General features: G+C 39.6%; 1 protein-coding gene across 9 annotated transcripts in view; it reads right to left on the bottom strand.

Annotated features, from left to right (window-relative positions):
• Nucleotides 1–27,028, bottom strand: part of TNIK (TRAF2 and NCK interacting kinase) — a 410,943-nt gene that overhangs the window by 122,913 nt on the left and 261,002 nt on the right. For all 9 annotated transcript variants that reach the window (XM_061415948.1, XM_061415967.1, XM_061415997.1 and 6 more), the window contains exons 5-7: nucleotides 14,695–14,805; nucleotides 12,402–12,492; nucleotides 9,757–9,887 (exon numbers count right to left, since the gene is read on the bottom strand). In XM_061415948.1, coding sequence (XP_061271932.1) covers nucleotides 9,757–9,887; nucleotides 12,402–12,492; nucleotides 14,695–14,805 — 333 coding nt within the window. The remainder of the gene's footprint in view (nucleotides 1–9,756; nucleotides 9,888–12,401; nucleotides 12,493–14,694; nucleotides 14,806–27,028) is intronic.

Here is a 27,028-nt window from a genome sequence, read left to right as displayed (position 1 = left end):
ATATTCAAATGTGTCGCTGAACACACACACACACACACACACACACACACACACACACACAGAGACAAGAGTGGCACAGCCTGGCGCTTTGCTAAATCTTCCCGCAGGCTGCTGGTCTTGCTCACTGAGGTTCTTTCTGGAGCTAATGGGGAAAGCCCAGCCCATCCCTCACAGGCTGGCTCAAGAGCAGCAACTGTAAAGATGAACACACAGCTCTCTTGTACCAGAACATGATGGTTCACTGACACAGACAATCATTGGGGAACATGACGAAAACCCTGACTCACTTACTGCACGGGAGGCATTCAACAGAAAACAGTCTGGAAATGGGGGAGGGATTGGGCTGTTCTGTTAAGACTCCAGGCCTCGGCAGGTCTCCTGCCACCTATCCAGCATCTTGGGAAACCGAGTGTTTGTGCATTGTGAACCGAGATGCAAACACGAAGGCAGTGGCTGGGCTCTCTGTCCCCACCTGCCATAGCAAAGTCAAATTAAGTGGCTTTCAAGTCTAGGAAGCTTGAACTGGTTTGAAAGCCAACATAGCTGAAAGAAAGTGATGGAACCGGGATGAGAAAAGCTCCAGGCTAGTCTTCAGACAGGGGAAGAAGATGGCTCAGAAAACTCACACAAACTCCTACCTTAGAGTTTTTGCTTCAGATATTCCCTCTGCCTGCAGCACTGACCCTAATCATGTGTGGACTGACTCTCTCCCCTCCACGAAAGGCTTTGCTCAGATGCTTTGTTCTTAGTGAGGACCACCCAACCTCTCTCCCAGCGTGGCCAGACCCCTCCCCCTTTCCCACTTTTGTTCCCCAGAGAACTGATCACCTTCTGACAACTGTGTAATTGACTCATCACTAATTTATTATGTTTTTTTGTTCACTGTTTGTGTCCTCTGCCCACAACACACACACTTGATCATGAAGTCCACAAGGGCAGGGAATCTTTGCTTTGTTGACTGGTACATAGTATTAGAACAGTGCCCGGCACATAGTAGGTACTTCATAAATACTTGTCGAGTGAATAGACACATGAGAGAAAGGAGCAAAACCTAAGTGTCTTAAGGCTAGACCCTCTGTAGAAGGATGGTTTTGTTTGTTTGTTTTTGTTCACACAACATGTGGGACCTTAGTTCCTTGACCAGGGATTGAACCTGTGCCCTCTGCAGTGGGAATGCAGAGTCTTAACCACTGGATCACCAGGAAAGTCCCTTAGACCTTTTGTAGGTCATTTAGTCCAACTTTTCATTTCACAGAGGAGAAAAAATGACTTAAGATCACAGAGCAACTAAGCACCAGGTTTTAATCAGAGCTGGGTCTCCTGCCTCCCAGGCTAGTTCTTTTTTTAAACTATCATCACAATGTAAGAACCTAATAACTCACTTTAAGAACCTTATTAGGGACCCATAAAATAATCACTTCAGATTCCTCCTTTGTCTACAGGTACCTTAAAGTGCTGGTGACTCAGATGAAGGTGTTGAGATTCAGTGAGGCGCATCCTAAACCAGTGCTCAACTTCCTAGAGGCAGTGTGAATAAGTCAGACAGACCCAGATTCAAGTTCAGGTTCCTAATTTAACTGCATCCAGAAGACCGCACAGAGCTCAGCTTTCCACTACACAATAGACAATTGTGACGTGTATGTACGCAGGCATGCTGCCTAACACAAAACCCGGTACACAGTGGGCTCAAGAATAATTCATCATATCCTTGTCTTCCACTGTGAGGTAAGACTGCCTTTGCCTGCCCAGTGTAGCCTTCTATGGCTTCCCTCGAATTGGCTGTGGCCAGTACTGTCTGTTGGCTAACCCAACAGGCGTTTCAATCTGCACTGCCCTTGCTGCCTCCATTTCAGCGCATAGGAAAGCTAACTCGGTATCCAGATTTCCCTCAGCTAAGGATGGCAGTCAAGGAAGTGACCTAGTTCTGGCTGCTGAGACCCAGGCAAACATCTTCTGGGAAAGCTTTTGCTTTTCCTGAAATAAATGACAAATACAGCTGGTGTCTTGACAACTCTTTCCCACTTCTTAGTGCCTTGAATACAAACATGCCATCTGGAGTTACAGCATCCATCTTGCAACCATGAGGCAGTAAGTCGACAAATTAAGGCTGACAGGGCAGGAAGGTAGGAGCCCATGTTTTGAAGACATCAATCAACACTCACCTGCCTTCCTCCAGACTTCTGGTGACACAAGAAATGTAAGTATGCCTAAAAACATTTCTTAGTGATCGTATGTATGGAGCAATCACGTAAGGAAGCATATTTCGATAGTAAGGAAAAAGAGAGGTCCCAGTTGTTGGGAGATCCTCCCTTTATGCCACCAGGAGCAGGAAGGGTTAGTGAAAGAGTGATGTTTCCTTCATTCAGTACACAGTATCTCAGATTCTCTCTCTGGCTGCTTTCCCCAACCCCGCCAAACAACCCCTTCAAACTCAAGATCACAACATCCCAACTCCGGTGCATCCTTTGTCACGTGACCAGGCCAGAGATTATTTCTTCTTTAAGCCTTCATTTGATATCATTATTAGGATCTTTTTTTTTTTTTTCCCTTTCTGGGATTCTCTTGTATTCCAAAAGGAACATTTATATTCCTGGCCATATATACCCAGAGCTGCTTGTAAGCTATGCTTAACTGCCCATGCTAGAAAGCAATAAACGTCCTTGACGGGCCTTATTTAAGCCTTTGGATATATTAGCAAGTCCCAGAGACACTTCAGAACTTAAATACGGGAGAAAATGTTCCAATTACAACTGGCAAGACAGATCACAGGAGACGAGAGAGGGAAGAGGGAGAAACAAGATGAGGAGAGAGTTGGGAGAGATAAGTTTCCTCCGTGGCCGTGGAGTGACTCATTCTGGCAGGGGTTGGGTAATTCATTATTCTAGAGGTGCTGCGCAGCCTGGCCGGCAGCATGATTAATAGCCCAGTACTGTGCGCATCACCAACAGAACAGAGACAAATTCTAGTGCCTCCGAGAAGGCAGCGGCAAGCACGCAACTTCTGGCTGGTGGGGGGCTAGCTGGCACAGAGGAACTTGAACATCACAAGAGGCCATTCCTCTTGGGGCTGGGTTGCTCAACAAGTGAAGAGGACTTTCAGAAGGCTGAACCAGCCATACAAGGAGAGAGAGGTGGGGGGGGGTGGGGGCAGGCAGGAGAAGAGCCCCAGTGTGCCCTGAAAGGTAGAAAGAACACGTGTAGCGAGCAGACCTGGGGTGACCCCCCCTCGACCCTCTGAACTGATGTCCTCACTTGTAGCACGAATGGAACACCTATCTTGCACGGTTAACACGAGAATTCAGTAAGATATGCAGGATACTCCCCTGCTGGTCCACTGGTTAAGTATTTGCCTTGCAATGCAGGGCATGCGTTGGTCCCTGGTTGGGGAATGAAGATCCCACATGCCTCAGAGCAAAGTCCACGTGCTGCAACAACTGAGCCCATGTGCCACAACTAGAGATCTGAGCAATACAACGAAAGATCCCATGTGCCATAGCTAAGACCCAATACAGCCAAGTGAATAAAAAAATATTAAAAATAGTAACAATTAAAAAACAAGATATATATGCAAAGTTCCTAACACAAGGCAGTGTACACAGTGGGTATTTAACAAATACTGGCACAGACAAAGCCTGAGGTCCAATTATCACTGACTGGCAGTTCAACGAGCAAACCAGTGAGTGACAAGGAGCCCTGGTACTCAGAGATGTTTCTGGGATGTTACAGGAGTAAACAGGAAGCTTAGAGGAAGCAAACAGGAAAAGGTGTGTCCTTCCTCCTCCAGCCTTGCGAGCTACCCCGATGGCCAAGCAGAAATGGGGTTGGCTGAGTCCTGACCCCATCACCCCTGAGCAGAAGCTAGCAGGGTGGTCTAGAGCTCACAAACAAGAGCTTCATAACAGGTGCAATTGGTGTAGTAGAGTCTACCAAGTTTTGCCAAGACCAAGAAATCAGTCTTTTTTTTTAAACGAAGACCAGAAATCAGTCTTTCAACATGCAACTTATTTTCCTTTTGGAAATGCTACACCTGGAAAAAGCAAAATGAATTTATTTTATGTGGTCCCTAAGGGCAGCACCTTAATCTAGAGGTGTAAGTAGAGAAGCAGATTGTGGCTCAATGCAAGCCGAAAATTAGAGGTGTGTAGTACAAATAGGTGGCTCAAATTCTACGATATTCCTGGGATTTGTTTTAGGTCAAAATGTCTCCAAATGGCAGTACCTTCAGATGAAACATAAACGTGAATATTAACTACCATACATTGACTACTTATCAAATGGTAGTGAATTAATTCCTTAATATATGTCAGTTCACTTTATTCTAATAGAGCCTTGTCATATACTCCCACAGAGGCTCAGAAAGGTTAAATAACTTCCCTGAAGTTATACAGTGCAAGGAAGTGATGTCTACATTTTAAACCAATCCTATCCAACCTCAAAGGCCTGACATGCCCTACATCATATACACTACATTATATATAAACAGAACCAAGGTGGTGAGATCAGGGTGACTGAGGTCATTCAAGCAGAGGTTGTTCAGTTGCTCAGTCATGTCTGATTCTTCACGTCCCCATGGACTTTAGCACACCAGGCTTCCCTGGCCTTCACTATCTCCCGGAGTTTGCTCAAACTCATGCCCATTGAATGGGTGATGCCATACAACTGTTTCATCCTCTGTTGCTCTCCTCTTCTCTTGCCTTCCATCTTTCCCAGCATCAGGGTCTTTTTCAGTGAGCCAGTTCTTTGCATCAGGCGGCCAAAGTATTGTAGCTTTAGCTTCAGCATCAAGGCTTCCAATGAATATTCAGGATTGATTTCCTTTAGGATTGGCTGGTTTGTTCTCCGTGCTGTTCAAGGGACTCTCAAGAGTCTTCTCCAGCACCACAAATTGAAAGCATCAATTCTTTGGTGCTCAGCCTTTTTTAGAGGTAGTTATTCATAATCTCATCTCCCCCAGAATTCCTTGTTCATATACATTTGTAATGTGACCATAGGGAAAATATTGGATGAACAGGTTATCTTCTTCACCTGGGGATCAACTGAGAGCCTGGATGGGGTGGTAGTATGTCCGACTAAAAAGTCCTACGCAAGTGGGTGTGAACATGCAGCACGAGGAATATGCTGGATAGAAGTTTGTCTCTGCCAGGAACAGTAACGGTGGTGTCTGTATCATCCTTTCTTCCTGCCACACGGGGATGGGAGCTTTGTTGAAATTTCAGTAGACAGAGGTCAGGCCTCATGTGAGAGGCAAACCTCATTCTGCAATGTGAAGATCATCCTCTCACAAAGCACATCACATACACCTTGGTGATGCTCCCTGGCTAGGCAAGTGCTCACTTTCTCTCCAGCTGAGCCTCTTACCTTCAGGGGTCCTTTTCATTCTGTCTGAATAAAGCCAATTATCTGTAACACCAGAGAATGAGTACTTGCTCTACAGCCAGAGCACAATACTCACCCAAACCCTGCAGGAGACATCTACGTCTTTAAATGGTCCACAGCACCTGTGTGCAAAGTCTCAGAGTTTAGGCAGATAACAAACGACATGAACACAGATCAGGCCAGTGGATGGTGGTGGGGTTGAGGGGATACACCATTTCACCATACTTCTCTTACTTGACTAAGTTGCTGTAAAAGCATCACCAGTTTATGGTTTAAAAAACTAGAACAGTTACAGAAAGATATATAAAATAAAAAGTTTAACACAAAAATTCTGCTCTGTTTATAATGAATAACCAACAAGGACCTACTGTGTAGCACAGGGAGCTCTGCTCAATGTTAAGTGGCATGCTGGACAGGAGGGGAGTCTTGGGAGAGAACGGATACATGTGTATGTATGGCTGAGTCCCTTTGCCGCCCACCTGAAACTATCACAGCACTGTCAATCAGTTATACTTCAATATAAAAAGTTTAAAAAAAGAAGTTTAATTTCTCCATCCACATCCATCCATCCATCAGGTAGGGGCGAACCAGACTCTACTATGCGTACTGTAAGCTGCTTTGTGTACCTCACACTGTATCTTGGAATCTGCCCAACTTCAACATATACACTATCTCATTGTTCAGATGGCTGTGTAGTATTCCTGTGGGCAGCTGTGCCAGTCTTTATTCAACTACAAATGGGCTCCTGCCCACAGAGAACGTCCGTCAGTGAGTAGTTCTGTCAAAGCAATAAATACATAGGACTATAAAACACTCGGCAAATCCCATCTAACTGAAATGAAATTCAAGTTAAAAAAATAACAATTTAAACAGCCTAGGAACAGCTTTATTAATTCCAAGTCTTCTGAATGCTTATTATTAAATGAGCAAGCTTTCATTATTGCCCCACGTACTTATCAGGAAAATGAAACCTTGCCTTTTGCTTGAAGTGTTTTGACAGATTTTCTGAAAACAAGAAAGGAAGGGCTCTAGGGGAAAGGGTGAGATTCTGGCTCCTCCTTAGGGTAGGGGCTACTTTCAGGCAGTGGCATACTGTGCCCAGCAGGTATCAGATAAAACCAGACTGCAAGAAAAAGCATGGGCTCTTCAGCCTATTTTCTTATATAGAAGCTCCTATTTTACTGAATTGCTATAGTTTAAAAAAAACACAGCAGTTTCTAAAGACATTAGGCAAATAAAATAATACTCAGGGGCTTTCCTGGTGGCTCAATGGTAAAGAATCTGCCTGACAATGCAGGAAACACAGGTTCAATCCCTGCCCTGGGAAGATCCCACATGTTGCAGAACAGATAAGCCTGTGCACCTCTATGTGTACTGTACTGAGTCTGTGCCCTAGAGCCCAGGAGCTGCAGCTACTGAAGTGGAGTGCCCTGGAGCCCATGCTTCGCAGCAAGAGAAGCCTCCTCAAGGAGAAGCCTGGCACCACAACTAAAGACTAGCCCCTGCCTGTTGCAACTAGAGAAAAGACCGCACAGCAACAGAGACACAGTACAGCCAGAAGGAAATGAAAAAAATCTTTAAAAAAAGAAATAAATAATAAAACCAAACTATATTCCTTTGCATTTTGTCTTTATTGGAAAGAAAGGGCTTTTGTGAAAGAAAACCTGACAAAGCCCAGTGGCCTTCAACTTAACTTTTATTCTAAACATGCCCACAGCAGGTGAGAGACTCGAGTGCTAGGGTCAGTCTCTGAGGCTAGGATACACCCTGGGTCAAATGGACAACCAAACACAGCAACAAACCACTGAACTTTGATAAAGTCGCAAATGGACTTTCTAGGAAAAAACTGCATATACAGGTAGAGCGTGGCTAATTCCTTTTGCATAGTGAGTATTCAATAAATACACACTGAGTGCATGAATAAATGGTTTTGAAAGTCGATGTATTGTTGAGCTGTCTCCTGGTGACTGGCCACATTCCTAAGAACACTAAACAGAAAAAAAGAATAAGATCTGATGCTGAGAAAGAAGTAGCAAGATTATTTAAAGTATAGCTTCTTCTCTGATCCACAGAAAAACTGCAAGGTGGTTGGAACGAATCTTCAGAGAACCCCCAAATCTTCTTTTCTGCTTGGTCTTCCTAATCCACCCTTTGGTTGTGCTCCTTCTTTAACTCATGACAAGTGGCCAGTGAAGCTCATATTCTTGCCATGACTTCCTCCTCTTACACAACCTACGTTTATGACAATCCAAACAAAGTAAGTTGCACTGAAGGTGTAAAATGGCTGATATGGTTGAATTTGTTCTCTCATCATGATCCTTTATTTTTTAATAAAAAACACAGAAATTAATCTTTGATTTCCTAGTGTCTCAGGACCTTCCAGCACCTCTGAAACCTCCCAGTGCAGCACGATGCTCCCTGTTATTCATACATCAGGTTGTGTCCACACCCACGGTTATACATCAGGCTTTGTCCACACCTACGGTTATACATCAGGCTTTATCCACACCTACGGTTATACATCAGGCTTTATCCACACCTACGGTTATACATCAGGCTTTGTCCACACTTACGGTTATACATCAGGCTTTGTCCACACCTACGATTATGCATCAGGCTTTGTCCACACCTACGGTTATACATCAGGCTTTGTTCACACTAGGATTATGCATTAGGCTCAAAAATTTTTCACCAACCCCAAGCTATATTCCTTAATCTGACTATAAACCATAATCTGAAGAAAGAGATTCAAGATATCAGTTTAATTCCAAGCTTCGGCTTGATCAGAGGAGTCCTCTTCTAGTCACTCTACTGAAAATAGCTAAGTCACAGGGATCTATTTTATGCCATAGAACATAAGTCCCATATATATTATAGACAGACAAAATACTTACAGGCTAAAATGAGATTAAATGTTTGAAACACTCTGATTCTCTATGGTATGTTATAAAGCAATTTAAAATGTCTATGGCCAAGATATAGACCAGTTAGCACTTGTTAAGTATAACTATAGTTTGAAGAATTGCTTATAGCCAATCGTGGTACACATATCTGGTATGGGACATATATTTTGTAGTGGCTCCTCTGAAGGGATTTGCAAATTAAATTATTTAAATGTGCTTATCATTAACAGTTTAAATAAATGACATTTATTTTGGCAAAAGATTAATTTTTAACTTGGCAGCTGTGTTCAGACAGATTGTTGTCAGGTTATTACAGTGACTAACTGTAAAAGAAGGAGGAAATTTACAGAAGATTATTTTGTTTTTAGACCTTCAAACTTGCATTTCTCCAAAGAGGCAAATAATTTTGTCAGTGCCCTGAGACACTGGGTCCCAAAGACATTGCAATGTTTGCATCTTTGTGACCTGATTTCAATAATAACACCATATGTGGAGAACTAAAAATGTTCTTTAATAGAGGAATTCTTCAAATATATTCTTCAGAGGCTGTTTTGTTGGTAAATTGGACATTTATATTTTATATATTGGATACTTATACTCCTATATATATTTATGTAGGAGTGCATCATAGAGAAACATGGTAATATTTAGGAAAATCTCTCAACAGAGAGCTTGGAGATATGGGGGCCAAGTCTGTGAGAAGACACCAACTGGGTGTGCATTGTGGAGTTCCCACATCCGTAAGATGAGGGTATTTCAAAGTAATCATTAAAGTCCTTTGGTGAAAAGTCCATGCACCTGTGGAAAAGAGGAGGCTTCTTGGAGGAGAAAACTTACACCTTTCCACTTAAACACTGCTTTGAGTTACTAGCAATTTTCCAGTTGATGATACAAAATGTCAAGCCACAAATCAAATTTCTATCAAACATGGCAATAGGCTATAGAAACACTGTAAAGTAGCTACCAACCTATCTGATTCTCTCTCATTTTGAAAAGAAACTCTAATAATTAAACTTTGAACTATGTAGAAATGACTAAATATAATTGTTTTTAACCAGAAAAAGATGACCTAAGAAAACAAACTCATGTCTTGATTTCTTTTAATATAAAAAGCTCTCAGAATACATATGCTTTGCCAAAAATCTAAACTACAACCAAAATAGAAATCTATTTTCTAGTAAGAAGCAAGAGAAGGTTAAAAGAACATAGAAAATGGTTTAAATATATATATATATATATATATATATATATACACACACACACATATTTTTTGTACAAATAGGCAATGAGATATGATGGGTGAGTTTGTTAAAAAGATTCTCATTTGAATGTCATAATTTTAAACTCAAGAAATGTCTTTTAGTTTTCCCTTTGGATTATACAAATCACAAGCCCAAAGCCATGAGCAAATTCTCTACAAGTCTCAGAGTGAGATGTTTAGGCATGCCTGGAAACTTATGAAGAGTAAGAAGACACACCTTGAAATCATACGTGGCATCTGGGTTTTCATCGCAGGCAATAACTTCTGGCGCCATCCAGTAGGGTGTTCCGATGAAGGTATTCCTCCTGCCCACTGTTCGATCAAGCTGGGCACTGACTCCAAAGTCCACTAGTTAAGGGAAGACAAATGAATAGTTTGTGATCGAAGGTCTTATATGGGGATAAAATGAATATTTTTTTTATTGTGGTAAAATATACAACATAAAATTACCACTTTAACCACTTCATAGTGGACAGTGTTGTGGTATTAAGTACATTCAGTTTCCGGTGCAACCATAACCACCATCCAACTCCAGAACTTTTTCATCTTCCTCAATTGAACCATTAAACACTAACTCCTCTTTCTCCCTCCTGCCCCAGGTGCCTTGAAAGCACCATTCTACTTTATGTTTCTATGAATCTGTCTACTATAGACAGATACCTCATATAAGTGGAATCATGCAGTATTCGTCTTTTAGAGACTAGCTTATTTTACTTCATGTAATGTCCTCAAAGGTTAATGCATGTTGCAGCATGCATTAGAATGTTCTCCCTTTTTAAGACTGAGTATTATTCCACTGTCTGTAGGTGCCACATTTTGTTTACCCGTTCATCTGTTGAGGGCACTCAGGATGCTTCTTCCTTTTCACTACTGTGACTGCAGTTAAATTAAATACGTATATTCAATTATTTTAGATTGGAGTATAGTTGATTTACAATGTTCTGCTAGTTTCAGATGTAGAGCAAAGTGATTCAGTTATACACATACACAGGTCTACTCTTTTTCAGGTTCTTTTCCCTATAGGTTATTACAGAGTACTGAGTAGAGTTCCCTGTGCTATGCAGTAGGTCCTTGTTGATTATCTATTTTATATATAGCAGTGTGCACATGCTAATCCCAACCTCCTAATTTATCCCTCCCCCACCTTTTCCTTTTGATAACCATGTTTATTTTCTATGTCTGTGAGTCTATTTGTTTTGTAAATAAGTTTACTTGCATCATTTTTTTTCAGATTCCACACATAAGTGATATCATATGATATCTGTCTGACTTACTTAATTTAGTATAGTAATCTGTGTATGTGTGTGTGTGTGTTAGTTGCTCTACTGTGTCTGACTTTTTGTGACTCCAAGGACTGTGGCCTGCCAGGCTCCTCTGTCTATGGAATTCTCCAGGCAAAAATACTGGAATGGGTAGCCATGCTCTTCTCCAGGGGATCTTCCCGACTCAGGTCTCCTGCATTGCAGGCAGATTCTTTACCATCTGAGCCACCAGGGAAGGCCATGATAATCTCTAGTGAATGTATATGTTTAAATTGCATATATTAATATAAATGGATAAAGTACATCAATGAGAAAAGCACAAGGACTTATATCTGGTTATATCAGGGCTCCATGGAGGATCAAAAATAGGTGTTAAATAAAAGGCAAGCTTGGACCATAAAGGAGAGTGTTTAGAGGATGCAAACACAGTGGTAATCAGCTAAGTTTCCAGAGTCAGACTGCCTAAATTTGCATCTCATTTCTGACACTTATTCGTATGTGACCTAGTAGACAAACCTCTTGGAGCTTCATTTTTTTAATCCATAAAATGAGCATGCTGAGAGTCACGTGGAGCTGCTGTAATGTTTAAGTGAAATCATCTGCCTTCAAGCATTTTGTACATGATCTGGAACATAATAGTCCCTCACAAGTAACTGTTAATAGTGATGAGTGAACATTCTGAGGATAGCTTATGTAGTCAGTACATATGTAACGGTTTTCCCTACCTAATGTATGCTTTTGTTTTAAAAGAGAATATTCATGAGATGAAAGCTTGGCCCCAAATGCTAACTAAGAAAAAAAATGGAAATTATATATTTTAACAAAAAGGCAAGAGCGAATGTTTGGGATATAAACATAGGAGATAGTTAAGTCTCTTTGAAAAGAAACAATCATGGACAGTGATTCTTTTCTAGAAGACAAATTGCATCTCTTATAGGGTATCTGTCAATGTATGCTCTTACTTATATACATCAAGCAGTCAAATGCATGTGGGCATTCTCTACCTCATCTGGAAAATCCCAGATTTATTGTGGGAAGGGCTCTAATGGAAAGGACCAGAGAAAAGGATTCCCTCACTGATAACTCTGGCAGACGGAAGTGGGATAATCAATATGTGTGTAAAGTAGAATATCAAGCATCCATTTTGTACAGGTGCCCTAGGTAATAATGAAATCGATGTAAATAGCACTTAAAATATAGGGGAATATAGCAGGAAATTCATTATTCTAAATGTGTGTGGATATTTTCAATTAAAAAATAAGTCATCATTGTTCTGTTACAGCAGCAATAACATAAACAAACTATAAGATATGGGAAACCATTTCAAGGTCAGCCACTTCTAATCTAAAGGCTCTTTGCTTAAAAAGTAAGCTCAATTATTTCTACACATTGATTAAGCACATGGTTCTCCAGTTCACTCCTAAAAGTGCTTTTAAAAAATGTTTTTTAAATAGGAAAAGAAACATGTTCCTTTCCATTCCAGGTACAATGACCTCCAAATACACAGTGATACATTTACATTCATTATTCAAAAAGAAAAACAGCTGAAACAATCCTACCAATTCCTGTAATTCCTAGGCTCCCTGGATTCTATTCTTACCTAGTTTCACTTCTGCATTTTCAGTCAGCAAGACATTCTGCCCTTTAATATCTCGATGAATCACTTTATGCTGGTGCAGGTGACTCAGCCCCTGGAGAGACAGAGTTGGGAAAGGTTAATAGGAATATAGATTCAGATGCAAAAAAATGTATTTTGGATGTTAATGATCCAAAAAATTCAAACTTACCCAGAGGTCCTTTCATTATTGTATTCATATCTTTCATGTGGTCATAATTCAAATGTAGCACAACATTCATTTATTCTAAACTGCAAGCAACTGATCAGTATAAACTGAAATATACAGGCAGTCCTTACAATGCATGGTGCTGTGCTAAATGAAACACCTGCATATCAACTTCGATCTCGGGTAACAAGGAACCACACAAGCCGTGATATGACTGGTTCCAACATGCACATGTCTCAGCTAACAGCACTCTGAAAAGTCAGGACCACCTGCATTCGCCAGCTGGTACCCGGAACATCTACCGAGTCTGTACAGAAAAGTGATTTAACAGAAGTCCCCACTTTTGGGGGCAATTTTTGAATTTAAAAGTTTAAAAGTTATCTTCTATTATATAATTTTAATTAAGCACAGTATTACTCAGACCAAGCAAGAAATTTCCCATTAGCTTTAACCAATGTCTCACATTAAAAAAAAAGGAAAATAGCAATTTTTACTTCCTTTGTTAATGTTCACCACTGTCATTTTTAGTGCTTTATGATATTTGTGATTTTGTGCTCATTATGTGAAATAATTATTCAGGGACATCTCAACCTCATTGTGTTCCATTTTTCCATGAATTATCCTGACTTTGGCTTTTATGTGGTATATGTTCTAAAAACAGACTTGTTCTAAGATACACTGTAACCTAAAGGAATCTGAAATTGGCATACTGAAGCAAATCATATTATATCAATGCTTGCTAACTCAAGCACTGGATACCCAAGTGTTGTCATTTTTTATTTATTTTCTGTACTTTTCCCCATGCACTGTAGCACTGCTCTGGTTGTAAATCAGGTGACCAGAAGAAGTGGGTCTGGTCTGCTCATGGACTCTCCATTCTGTTTCCTTGGCCATTTGCCTATCCTTATGACAATACCACCCTGTCTTAACTACTTAGCAACTTTATAAGAAGTCCTGAAAACTGGCAGCATAAATTTTTCACCTTTGTTTCTCAAAATTGCCTCGATTATTCTTGGCCTTTTGTTATTTCCATATAATGTTTTAAAAATCAGCTTGTACCTCCACAAGTGTATCTAGAAGGATTTGAATAGGCAGTTTATGATACCAAGGATCAGACTGGGGAGAAATAACATCATTACAATATCAAGCATTCTAATTTATGAAATAGTTTTATGTTTTGTTCCCTTATATTAAGAAGGCAGGACAAATAAATAAATGTCAAGCAGATATAGTATAGGAATGTTCAGTGGACATATAGTAGCCTCCTTATTAATAGCAAGAGATAATTCAACTGATCCAAACAAACTAAAATATGGCCAGTTATCTTCTTCCTAAAGTGAACTCAGCAAATCTGACACTGCTGTGCAGACTGTCTGACTCTGGAATTTGTGGGCAAAACTGGGCAGATGGGCACATTTTTGCCCAACTGTTTCGACCGATTTTAGAGGTTGTCTCAAAGAAACTTTTTAAGGCAAAATCAGTTAAACTAGGTTTTATGTACTAAAACGGCTAACGTCATACAAGCCTTAAATTAGTTATAAACCTTCACAAGTTGAAAACTCAAACAAGTGACCAAAATATCTTTAAACAATCCATCTCCTAAGTGGAAAACTATCTTTGTGATCTAAAATCAGAATTCCAACCGGAAACTCCAAAGAAAATGAATCCCAGGTTAAGGGCAATCACCCAACTAACTCTTCAAATGAGAGTGCACATGCCTATCCAGTTTTTTTGTTGTGTGTGTGCTCAGCTGTATCTGACTCTTTGTGACCCTATGGACTGTAGCCTGCCAGGCTCCTCTGTCCATGGGATTCTCCCAGCAAGAGTACTGGAGTGGGTTGCCATTTTCTCCTCCAGGGGATCTTCCTGACCCAGGGATCGAACCTGTGTCTCCTGCATTGTCAGGCAGATTCTTTACCTTTTGAGCCACCTGTGAAGTCTATTTAGAATGGCTCTCCCTTCATAACAACAGACCACAGCACACACCACTGCCACCATCACTGTTAGAATAAAGCTCTAAGGAGGTTTCCGACATGAATTATGGAATGAATTAGTGAAAGGTCAGTGTAAAGTTCAATACCTCCCAAGGTATCCCATGTTGTCACTTACTCGTAAGATCTCCCTGCAGATGTACGCAATCCATTCCTCCTTCAACGTGTTACCTTTTGTGTTCTTGATCAGGTCAGTGACAGAGCCCGCACCGCAAAACTCCATCACCAACTGGCAAAGGAAGCAAATAGGCCATTATTATAATTGCACTCCAAGACTTCCACTGTGTTAAGAAAGCATAAGGTGTCCAGTTGGTTGCTTTGGAATGCCATTTCTGCAAAGAAAAAGTGATCATAAAATGATCATAAAATTTTTATCTTTAATTTTTCCCCAAATGATAGATTTTTTTTGATGTGGACCATTTTTAGAGCTTTTATTGAATTTTGTTACAAACATTGCTTCTTTTTTTAATGCTTTATTTGTTTGGCCTTGAGACATGTGGGATCTTAGCTTCCTGACCAGGGATCGAACCCTTATCCCCTGCATTGGAAGGTAAAGTCTTAACCACTGGACCACCAGGGAAGTCCTGGAAAGATTATTTTTAATTTTCTAAACTGAAAATTACAACTGGAAATTGAGGAAAATCTCCATATTCTAAGTATGTGTTTTAAATGAGGGCAGCTAGGTTGGTTCAGATGGAATTGAGACTATCCTTGTGGTTTCATTTAGCGGTCAAGCTCATCTTTCCTACAGAAGTAGGCTCATCCCCCTCTCTGAAAGAGCTGTGGCTGTCTAGGCAATCCCAAGCCAGAACAATAGAAGTGCACACTGTTTATGTTATTGGTTTGTAAGTGGCACTGTAAGCTGTCAGAGTGAGGACTATCTGCTTTTAATTAACTTCAGCAAATGTTCCCAAGAGGCTGGACATATCAGATAAATTCACTAAACAATAAGCCCTAATTTAGCACCTTTCATCCAGAAAGCTCCAAGTTCTCTATAAATATAAACTCATTATAGTACTCAGCAACTTTATAAAATAGGCAGAAAATAAACATCTCCCTTACTTAATGGAGAAGTAGAGACTAGAAGAAAAAAAGCAATCCATTTGCTTTTACATTCATTTTCTACGTTTAGAAAAACACATCCATTTCCATACATCCTCTCTCTTCTTCAAAAGTCTTCAGCAAAAGTCAGCTTATTAGGTACTTTAAAACATAATTATAAGAAAATAGTTTAGGATGACTAGCAATCAGTGTCTGGCTTGACGCTAGAAACAGAACTAAAATAGAGACATAATGAAATCACATTGATGATTTTGGCTTTGTCCAAATGTGCATTCCTAACATCAGCACCACGTCACCAGGTCCTAAAAGATAACCCATCGGGATGCAAAAATCTTTGGGCAGAAACAACGTTCTCTTTTTTCTAAATGCCCAGGTGAAACTCAAAAAATTATTTAAAAAACTCATAAAATTAGTTTTCTGAATGAGTTTCCAGTATCATTCTGATTTGTCTTCTTATGATTTTATAAAGCATAACAAAACTCTCAGGGGCTCTTGTAAAGAAATTTGAAAAGTGCCACAAAAGAGCATGCTTCACCCGCCCCAAAAAGCTGTAAAATCATCATATATGAGAGCCAGGAAGCTACGAAAGACTGTAAGATCATGCTAGAAAGGATCAAAGAGTCAACTTTAAGAGGTCTCACTGGCCAAAATGGGATAATCTGAGAATCAGAAGCAACTGACAAAGAATTAATCTCAAAAATATAAAAGCAGCTCATGCTGCTCAATTCCAGAAAAATAAACGACCCCATCAAAAAATGGGCCAAAGAACTAAACAGACATTTCTCCAAAGAAGACATACAGATGGCTAACAAACACATGAAAAGATGCTCAACATCATTCATTATCAGAGAAATGCAAATCAAAACCACAATGAGGTATCATCTCACACCAGTCAGAATGGTTGCTATCAAAAAGTCTACAAACAATAAATGCTGGAGAGGGTGCGGAGAAAAGGGAACTCTCTTACACTGTTGGTGGGAATGCAAACTAGTACAGCCACTATGGAGAACAGTGTGGAGATTCCTTAAAAAACTGGAAATAGAACTGATATATGACCCAGCAATCCCACTGCTGGGCATACACACCGAGGAAACCAGAATTGAAAGAGACATGTGTACCCCAATGTTCATCGCAGCACTGTTTATAATAGCCAGGACATGGAAGCAACCTAGATGTCCATCAGCAGATGAATGGATAAGAAAGCTGTGGTACATATACATAATGGAGTATTACTCAGCCATTAAAAAGAATACATTTGAATCAGTTCTAATGAGGTGGGTGAACCTCAAGCCTATTATACAGAGTGAAATAAATCAGAAAGAAAATCACCAATACAGTATACTAACACATATATATGGAATTTAGAAAGATGGTAACGATAACCCTGTATGCGAGACAGCAAAAGAGACACAGATATAAAGAACAGTCTTTCAGACTCAGTGGGAGACGGCAAGGGTGGGATGATTTGAGAGAAGAGCATTGAAACATGTATATTATCATATGTGAAACAGATCGTCAGTCCAGGTTCGATGCATGAGACAGGGTGCTCAGGGCTGGTGCACTGGGATGACCCTGGGGGATGGGATAAAGAGGGAGGTGGGAAGGGGGTTCAGGATGGGGAACACATGTACACCCATGGCAAAAACCACTACAATATTGTAAAGTAATTAGCTTCCAATTAAAATAAATAAATAAAAATTTAAAAAAAGAATAATAACTCCAATGTCTTGAAACACACGGAATATGCTTAAGTAAATGCATTAAAAAAAAATCCCTTCAAAAAGAATATAACTGGCACTGTTTGAAGAAACTAAAGAACCAATTTCTTATACTGAAACTGGTAAATAAAGGGGAAAAAATCAAGAATTTACACTGCCTTTCTTTTACAAGTTTTACTGCCGTGATTACATAATAAAAGAGCTAAAACTTTTCTTCACAAAAACAATATTTCATCTGATAAATGAAAATGACATAATGGAATTAGAATGTCACTATTTCACAACCTCTGATAAATTAGTGGATTTAAGCACCAATCATCAATGGCTGCTAACATAAAAAGAAAATAACCATGAACATGGTATATTTCTCCATCTATTAGTGTCCTCTTTGATTTCTTTCACCAGAGTTTTATAGTTTCCTATATATAGGTCTTTAGTTTCTTTAGGTAGATATATTCCTAAGTATTTTATTCTTTTCGTTGCAATGGTGAATGGAATTGTTGCCTTAATTTCTCTTTCTATTTTCTCATTATTAGTGTATAGGAATGCAAGGGATTTCTGTGTGTTGATTTTATATCCTGCAACTTTACTATATTCATTAATTAGGTCTAGTAATTTTCTGGTGGAGTCTTTAGGGTTTTCTATGTAGAGGATCATGTCATCTGCAAACAGTGAGAGTTTTACTTCTTCTTTTCCAATTTGGATTCCTTTTATTTCTTTTTCTGCTCTGATTGCTGTGGCCAAAACTTCCAAAACTATGTTGAATAGTAGTGGTGAGTGGGCACCCTTGTCTTGTTCCTGACTTTAGGGGAAATGCTTTCAGTTCTTCACCATTTAAGATAATGTTTGCTGTGGGTTTGTCATATATAGCTTTTATTATGTTGAGGTATGTTCCTTCTATTCCTGCTTTCTGGAGAGTTTTTATCATGAATGGATGTTGAATTTTGTCAAAGGCTTTCTCTGCATCTACTGAGATAATCATATGGCTTTTATTTTTCAATTTGTTAATGTGGTGTATTACGTTGATTGATTTGCGGATATTGAAGAATCCTTGCATCCCTGGGATAAAGCCCACTTGGTCATGGTGTATGATCTTTTTAATGTGTTGTTGGATTCTGATCGCTAGAATTTTGTTAAGGATTTTTGCATCTATGTTCATCAGTGATATTGGCCTGTAGTTTTCTTTTTTTGTGGCATCTTTGTCAGGTTTTGGTATTAGGGTGATGGTGGCCTCATAGAATGAGTTTGGAAGTTTACCTTCCTCTGCAATTTTGTGGAAGAGTTTGAGTAGGATAGGTGTTAGCTCTTCTCTAAATTTTTGGTAGAATTCAGCTGTGAAGCTGTCTGGACCTGGGCTTTTGTTTGCTGGAAGATTTCTGATTACAGTTTCAATTTCTGTGCTTGTGATGGGTCTGTTAAGATTTTCTGTTTCTTCCTGGTTCAGTTTTGGAAAGTTGTACTTTTCTAAGAATTTGTCCATTTCTTCCATGTTGTCCATTTTATTGGCATATAATTCCTGACTTCAGGCTCTACTACAAAGCCACAGTCATCAAGACAGTATGGTACTGGCACAAAGACAGAAATATAGATCAATGGAACAAAATAGAAAGCCCAGAGATAAATCCACGCACCTATGGACACCTTATCTTTGACAAAGGAGGCAAGAATATACAATGGATTAAAGACAATCTCTTTAACAAGTGGTGCTGGGAAAACTGGTCAACCACTTGTAAAAGAATGAAACTAGAACACTTCTAACACCATACACAAAAATAAACTCAAAATGGATTAAAGATCTAAACGTAAGACCAGAAACTATAAAACTCCTGGAGGAGAACATAGGCAAAACACTCTCCAACATAAATCACAGCATGATCCTCTATGACCCACCTCCCAGAATATTGGAAATAAAAGCAAAAATAAACAAATGGGACCTAATTAAACTTAAAAGCTTCTGCACATCAAAGGAAACTATAAGCAAGGTGAAAAGACAGCCTTCAAAATGGGAGAAAATAATAGCAAATGAAGCAACTGACAAACAACTAATCTCAAAAATATACAAGCAACTCCTACAGCTCAACTCTAGAAAAATAAATGACCCAATCAAAAAATGGGCAAAAGAACTAAATAGACATTTCTCCAAAGAAGACATACAGATGGCTAACAAACACATGAAAAGATGCTCAACATCACTCATTATCAGAGAAATGCAAATCAAAACCACTATGAGGTACCATCTCACACAGTCAGAATGGCTGCGATCCAAAAGTCTACAAATAATAAATGCTGGAGAGGGTGTGGAGAAAAGGGAACCCTCTTACACTGTTGGTGGGAATGCAAACTAGTACAGCCACTATGGAGAACAGTGTGGAGATTCCTTAAAAAACTGGAAATAGAACTGACATACGACCCAGTCATCCCACTGCTGGGCATACACACCAAGGAAACCAGAATTGAAAGAGACACGTGTACCCCAATGTTCATCCAAGCACTGTTTATAATAGCCAGGACATGGAAGCAACCTAGATGTCCATCAGCAGATGAATGGATAAAGAAAGCTGTGGTACATATACACAATGGAGTATTAGCCATTAAAAAGAATACATTTGAATCAGTTCTAATGAGGTGGACGAAACTGGAGCCTATTACACAGAGTGACGTAAGCCAGAAAGAAAAATACCAATACAGTATACTAACACATATATATGGAATTTAGAAAGATGGTAATGATAACCCTGTAAGCGAGACAGCAAAAGAGACACAGATGTATAGAACAGTCTTTTGGACTCTGTGGGAGAGGGAGAGGGTGGGATGATTTGGGAGAATGGCACTGAAACATGTATAATATTATATATGAAATGAATCGCCAGTTCTGGTTCGATGCAGGATACAGGATACTTGGGGCTGGTGCACTGGGACGACCCAGAGGGATGGTACGGGGAGGGAGGAGAGAGGAGGGTTCAGGATTGGGAACACATGTACACCTGTGGCGGATTCATGTTGATGTATGGCAAAACCAATACAATATTGTAAAGTAATTAACCTCCAATTAAAATAAATAAAAAAAGAAGAAAGAAAAAAAGAAAATAACCAGCTAAGATTTATCTCTTGATTAGAGTAACACAACATCACCTAAGGAGTAATCGTGCCTGAAACAAAGCAAAACAAAAAACCTCAAACTAAATTTGATCAAGCATCTAGTTTCAGTTACCAATTTACAGGAAATTAAGAAGACTGAGGAGCAAACATGTTACATGATGGGGATACAATCCATAAAACCTAGGATAAAAAACTCCAAAGGGTAAATGGCCCATTTGCTTCAACAAATATATATAACGAAAGAAGAAGAGATGGAAGGGAAATCTGTAGGTTTCATAACATTTAAAAAGGTCTACTAACAAACTGCAGTGAATGCAACTTATCTGGACACTAATTTTTTTTTAAAAAAAGCTGTTTAAATTTTTGAGAACAATCTACAGTCTAGATATTTGCTGACATCAAGGAAATGTGGTTGACATTTTTTAAGGGTGATGATAGTATTTTGGTTATGTGAAAAAATAATTCTATTTTAGAGAAGCATACTGAAGTATCAATACTAAGGATAAAATGATATGATGATAGTCTCTTCTACAAATGAGGCTGGGTCAACTGGATATCCACATGTAAAAGAATACTGTTGAATCCTTACCTCATATCACATGTAAAAAATTATCTCAGAATGAATCAACGATGTAAATGTAAGAACTAGAACTGTAAAACTCTTAGGAGAGAACAAGGGGTAAATTTCCACCACCATGGACTTGGCAATGGTTTCTTAACTTTGACACTAAAAGCACAAACAACAACAACAACAAAAATAAGTAAAGGAGAGAAATTGGATTTCATCAACATTAAAAATTTTGTGCATCAAAAGACATTATCAAGAGGGTGAAATGACAACTCACAGAATGGACAACACATGTGCAAATCACATAGCTAATAAGGGTCTAGTATCCAGAATATATAAAGCACACTTACAACTCAACAAGAAAAATATAAACAACACAATTGAAAAAGGGGTGAAACACCTGAATAGGCATTTCTCCAAAGAAGATATACAAATGACTAACAATCACATGAAAAGATGCTCAACGTCAAAACCACAATGAGATACCACTTCACACCCTTTAGGATGACTATAATTTAAATTAAAAAAAAAAAAAAGTAAAACAGAAAATAATGTGTTGGCAAAAATGTGAAGAAATTAGAACTCTCCTACATGGTTGGACAGAATGTAAACTGTGGCAAACAGTTAGATGATTCCTCAGTAAGTTAGAAATATCATCAGTCAGTTCAATTCAGTTGCTCAGTCGTGTCCGACTCTTTGTGACCCCGTGAATTGCAGCATACCAGGCCTCCCTGTCCATCACCAACTCCCAGAGTTCACTCAAACTCACATCCATCGAGTTGGTGATGCCATCCAGCCATCTCATCCTCTGTTGTCCCCTATTCCTCCTGCCCCCAATCCCTCCCAGCATCAGAAATATCATATATATATATAAAAGAAATAGCATATGACCTAGCAATTTCACTTCAAGGTATATACCTACCCCTCAAAATTGAAAACATGTGTTTAAACACTTGCATATGAATGCTCAAAGCAGCACTGTTCACAATATACAAAATGTGGAAATAACCAAACTATCCATCATCACAGATGAATAAATAAAATGTAGTATATCCATACAATAGAGTATTATTCAGATATGAAACAGAATGAAACACTGATGCATGATATAATGTGGATGAATCTTGAAAACATCATGATACTAATAACTGAAAGAAGCCAGAAGAAGAAAGCTATATGTTGTATAATCCACTTACATGAAATATCCAGAATTGGCAAACCCGCAGAGAACGAAAGCAGATTAGTGGTTTTTCAGGGGGAGGGAAGAATGGGAGTTGCAGCTTAAGGGGTAGAGAGTTTCTTTCTGGAGTGATAAGAAAGTTCTGGAGCTAGACAGGGGTGATGGTTGCACAACATTGGGTACTTAAACCCACTGTTATATACCTTAAAATTATTAAAATGCCAAATTTCAGGCTATGTGTATTTTATCAGACTTTTTCTTTTTTTAAAAAAAGATGATGAAATTTGTTTTAAAATAACAGAAGGGAGGAAGTAGATGGGTGTATAGGTGGGGCAGGATTTACAACTGGTTGACAATTGTTGGGGCTAGTTTGGGGCACATTATACTGTTCTGTCCATTTTTGTGTATTTGGAGGATTCTGAATAAATACAAAGTTAAAGAAAATCCTGTTTATGTAAATTGTGTTTCAAAAGCAGCAGGATGGACCAAAGAAACATCCTTGGGTAGAGAGAGAACATTTTCTTCTAGAGAGCAAAACATGTTTGTGTTCCTTTTCCAAATCCCATTTTGAAAAGCAAGTGACCATACCTCCTACAAGTATATCCACTGCTCCTGCATCCGCTGGAGAAAATGCCCCAGTGTTGAGCTCTATTAGGCCACATAATTATAGTTCCCAAGGAAAGCAGTGGAAGCCCTCTGACTCCAGTCTTTCAAAATTAGATTGGACAGAATACTTTCAAATATTCAGTAGGAAACAATACCGTGCTAGCCAGGCACTAATGTCAGTGATTTCTATAATTTGCTTCTCCATTCAGCTCCAGCTGAAGGCTGCTAAGTTCTTTTCAACTCACTATGGAACAAAATGATTGTTAAATTATGTAACGGGATTTTTTCCTTTTTAAAAAAAAAAAAGGAAAGAGAAAAAAAGAAACCAGCATTTGCTAGCAGTTGGTTCCTGCAGCCTCACAGCAACACTGATAATTACTGCCACTGCACAGTGGGGACCCTCCCTCACCACAAGTAACCTCATCACATTAATAAACAGAAACAGGGCTCAACATGCCAAGCCCAGCAGCGATAAGTCAATAACTTCACATCTTGCAAAGCAAGAAATAATGCATCATTAATATTTTCCCTGAAAGAAAGTCCTCAAAGAGTTGACACTGGGGCAACAATACTTGCTAACATTTACTGAGAAGCTATCATGTGCCAGGCACAGGGCTGAGTGGTTTGCACTTGCTGTTTCATTCATTCTGCTTCCCCTCAATTCCCTTTCCTTTCTTTATTTGGAAATGAAGCTTAGTTTTGGTCCCCAGCCTTATTCATGGTATATATACTCATTAAGTAACTAGAGCAGGTTGAAAGCATCATACTTTCTCAATTACTAGCTAAATGACCTTGGGCACGTTCCCTAACTTCACTGGGTTCAGCACTCCGCCACCATCGCTATTAAAACAAAAGCATCAGCCTTACATAGTTGATGTGAACACTGTCTTACAGAATATAAAGCTTCTGGTAGCCAGAATTCTCAAATTCTATTATTTATCCATTCTTTGGTCCGTTTGCCTTTATTAAAAAAAAAAAAAAAAAGAAAGAAAATTCCAACTTGGAAGACAGCATTAGTAGCTTCCCAAGATCCACTTCACTCAGATGGTTAGGAAATGGCTAAAAGGGCACCTACGAAGGGCACTGGGCACATGTGCTTCTAAAACTTCTGTTAATGACAGAAGGCCAAGGATGCAGCTCTTTTTCTTCAAGCTTGTATCACACAGCAAGAAGACACATAGGTGCATTCCAGGACACTGGAGCTTTTTATTTGGCAGGCTGGAAGACGGTGGGAGAGGTTTAAAAAGAATCGTACATTTGAAATTCTCACTCACTAGCACCTACATAACTGGGTCAGAAAATGAAAATACACATGCATGTCACTTGGGAAGAAAGGAGGAAGGTGAAGTTGAAGGTGAACACAGAAGTGCGCTCAGGCACGATGGGGGCTGGGCCGGGGCCGTACCTGGAAGCGTGTCAAGGAGAAGATATTTAAAAAGCAGCACAGTGTGTATAGTGCAACCCAGTTATTAGGGAAAAGGTTGCTTGGGTTGTTGAACGTGGGAAGCTATTTCTATCTAAACTGATAAAAATTTTAAAACAAAGAGTTCTAGCATATTTCACAATTTGCACGGTTGTTTATCACTTTTTTTGGGTGGGGGGTCTGATGAGCAGGAGGTTTTCTCTTAGAGCTTGTGGGGTAAGGAGATTGTTTTCTTTTAATGCCCTCCTGTTCATTCCTCCTGCTTCAGGACAGTACAGAAGTCAAGGATCTCTGGCCTCAGCTGATCCCAGACGGAGTTTCCGAAGCACTATCTCAGCCCTCCCTGAGGTCACCCCCCTAACTGGGAGGGGCATGGGTTTGGAATCAGCAGATGTGGTCACTTCTAACTTGCCCTTTCCAACCCTAGTCACCTCTGAAAGAATTTTAAAAGGTCTGTTCTCAGAATCAGCCTAAGAGGCTTAGGATGACTTCTGGGGTCCCCAAGGTATTATACTCACTTGCTAGTCAATTGGTTTTATGTTCCTGTAACAAGAAAAAAAGTTTTAAGGTATTTTAAAACTGCAGGACTAGCCCAGACTGTCTTGACAGCAATATATTAACCCAAATGTCACTAGTCAGTCACCCAGAGATTCCTTCCCTTTTATAGTAAAAGGGGAGATGAGAGATAGGACAGGAAGAGGAAGGAGCAGGGGGATGAAGGTCGACCTAAAATGAAGGAAGTCTGCACCAAGGGCTTCCCTGGTGGCTCAGTGGCAAAGAATCCACCTATCAACGCAGGAGATGAAAGAGACCTGGGTTCGATCCCTGGATCGGGAAGATCCCCCGGAGAAACAAATGGCGACCCATTTCAGTATTCCTGCCTGGGAAATCCCATGGACAGAGGAGCCTGGCAGGCTACAGTCCATAGGGTCACAAAAGAGTCGGACACGACTCAGTAACTAAACAACAACTGCACCAAGCGATTGCACAAACAATCTAAGAAAAGGAGAGGAAAGATCAACATCTAAGAATTCACAAGTCTGCAAAGGATCAGCCTACTGACCTTGAAAGTCCAGAAGCATCAGCAAGGCACAGGATATTTTTATCATGTGGAGGTGGGAACAGCCACAGATCCCATCTGCATGATTTACGAAGGTGTAAACAAAACCCAGACTCAGTACTTTGTTACAGAATGCAGCTTCATTTGCCAAAGGTAGTTTAAGTCGCACAATAAAAAACATTGTGTGTACAGAGGTACACCAATTGCTGGGTGTACATTTATCATTTCAGTCAACTGATGCTGTTGATGTAAAGCAACAGCAAAACTGTTGGCAATTTCAAATTGGGAAACCAACTGAGAAACCTAAACAGGTTTTTGCATTTATTTTTAAACCAGCATGTATTTGGGGAAACAAAAACTCCTTTGGCTTCTGAATTATATTTTTAGACTTGAAAAGAGAATGCTTATAACTACATACAAATTCTAAGTGTTCCAAAGACAAAAAGATGAGCCCCAGTGATGTGAAATCTCAGATTTTGTCAATAAAGTTTCTGGATATGTATTTTGAGAATAACAACCAGAGTTTGAATGTACTAAGCCGGCTGGTATTATTAGCGACAATAAACCTGCCCAACTGACAGCTAGAAATGCTCTGTGGTCGCCCATGTCTAAGGAGAGAGCCGTCTCAGAGTTAGCATGGTAGCATTCAAGCAAAGAGAAGTTAGCTGCCTCCTGGATTTGGTACCTGGCGCTCAAATTTCTTAGAAAGCATGCAAGATCTTCTGAAGGGTATTTCCTATTAGGGGTAAATCATAACATGTCCATTTGAGCCGTGGATCAAATCAGAGACTAACCTCAAAGGCTACATGAAATTTACAAGTCTGCCTCTTAGAAAGAATTTACAGGTAGTGACAGGGGAACAAGTTTTCAGAAAAGTTAACAACAGAAAAAGAAAAAAACAACACTGGCTTTAGAAGACTTAGGACTAACGACTAAGAAACTTGGTAGTTGAGGATTCTGAGAAGTATAATGCAAATAGGAATATTGCCTTTGACTCAAAATCAATCTAGAATAGGAACCAGAGGGTTATGTAGACCATTAACAGAGTAACTTTCTGCTAAGTTGATTCAGTCGTGTGTGTCCAACTCTTTGGGGCCCTGTGCACCATAACCTGCCAGGCTCCTCTGTCCATGAGATTCTCTGTCCATGAGATTCTCCAGATTGCTATGCCCTCCTCCAAGGGATCTTCCTGACCCAGGGATGGAACCCTAGTCTCTTATGTCTCCTGCACTGGCAGGTGGGTTCTTTACCACTAGCGCCACCAGGGAAGCCCGAAAGGAAGCTTAGCAGAGGATGGTTGCTGAGCAGAGAGAGTAACTTTGGGCATACATCAAGTCTACCTTTTGCTAAGGTAAAAAGCCGTTTAAGCACAGTTCAAATGAAATTCATTAGAATAAAAAAAGAAATCATTTTTACACTCTTGTCACTTAATCACCCATTAATTCATAAAAATGGCTCCATTAAAGCTGAACTCAAGCTCAGTTGCACAGTATTAAATCAGGTGTAACTTTAGCTCTGTGTTTGTACCTAAGTAACTTACATTCTGTGTCTATAGCTCATGCAGTGGGGCAGCTCCAAGACTGGGAAACAGTGTACAATCACTCCTCCCACTATTTATTCAGTCTTAAAATTTTCCACTCACAAATAATAAGACTCAGTTACTTCTCCAGACAAGTAACCTAGGTTGAAAATATGAAGGAAGGGAATTCTTTAGTAATAAAACTGCATGCGTCCTC

Source organism: Bos javanicus, chromosome 1 (genome assembly GCF_032452875.1).
Source record: "Bos javanicus breed banteng chromosome 1, ARS-OSU_banteng_1.0, whole genome shotgun sequence".
In the NCBI taxonomy this organism is placed as follows: domain Eukaryota; kingdom Metazoa; phylum Chordata; class Mammalia; order Artiodactyla; family Bovidae; genus Bos; species Bos javanicus.
The sequence above is the reverse complement of the archived record's forward strand: the minus strand, read 5'-3'. Positions and strand labels throughout refer to the sequence as shown.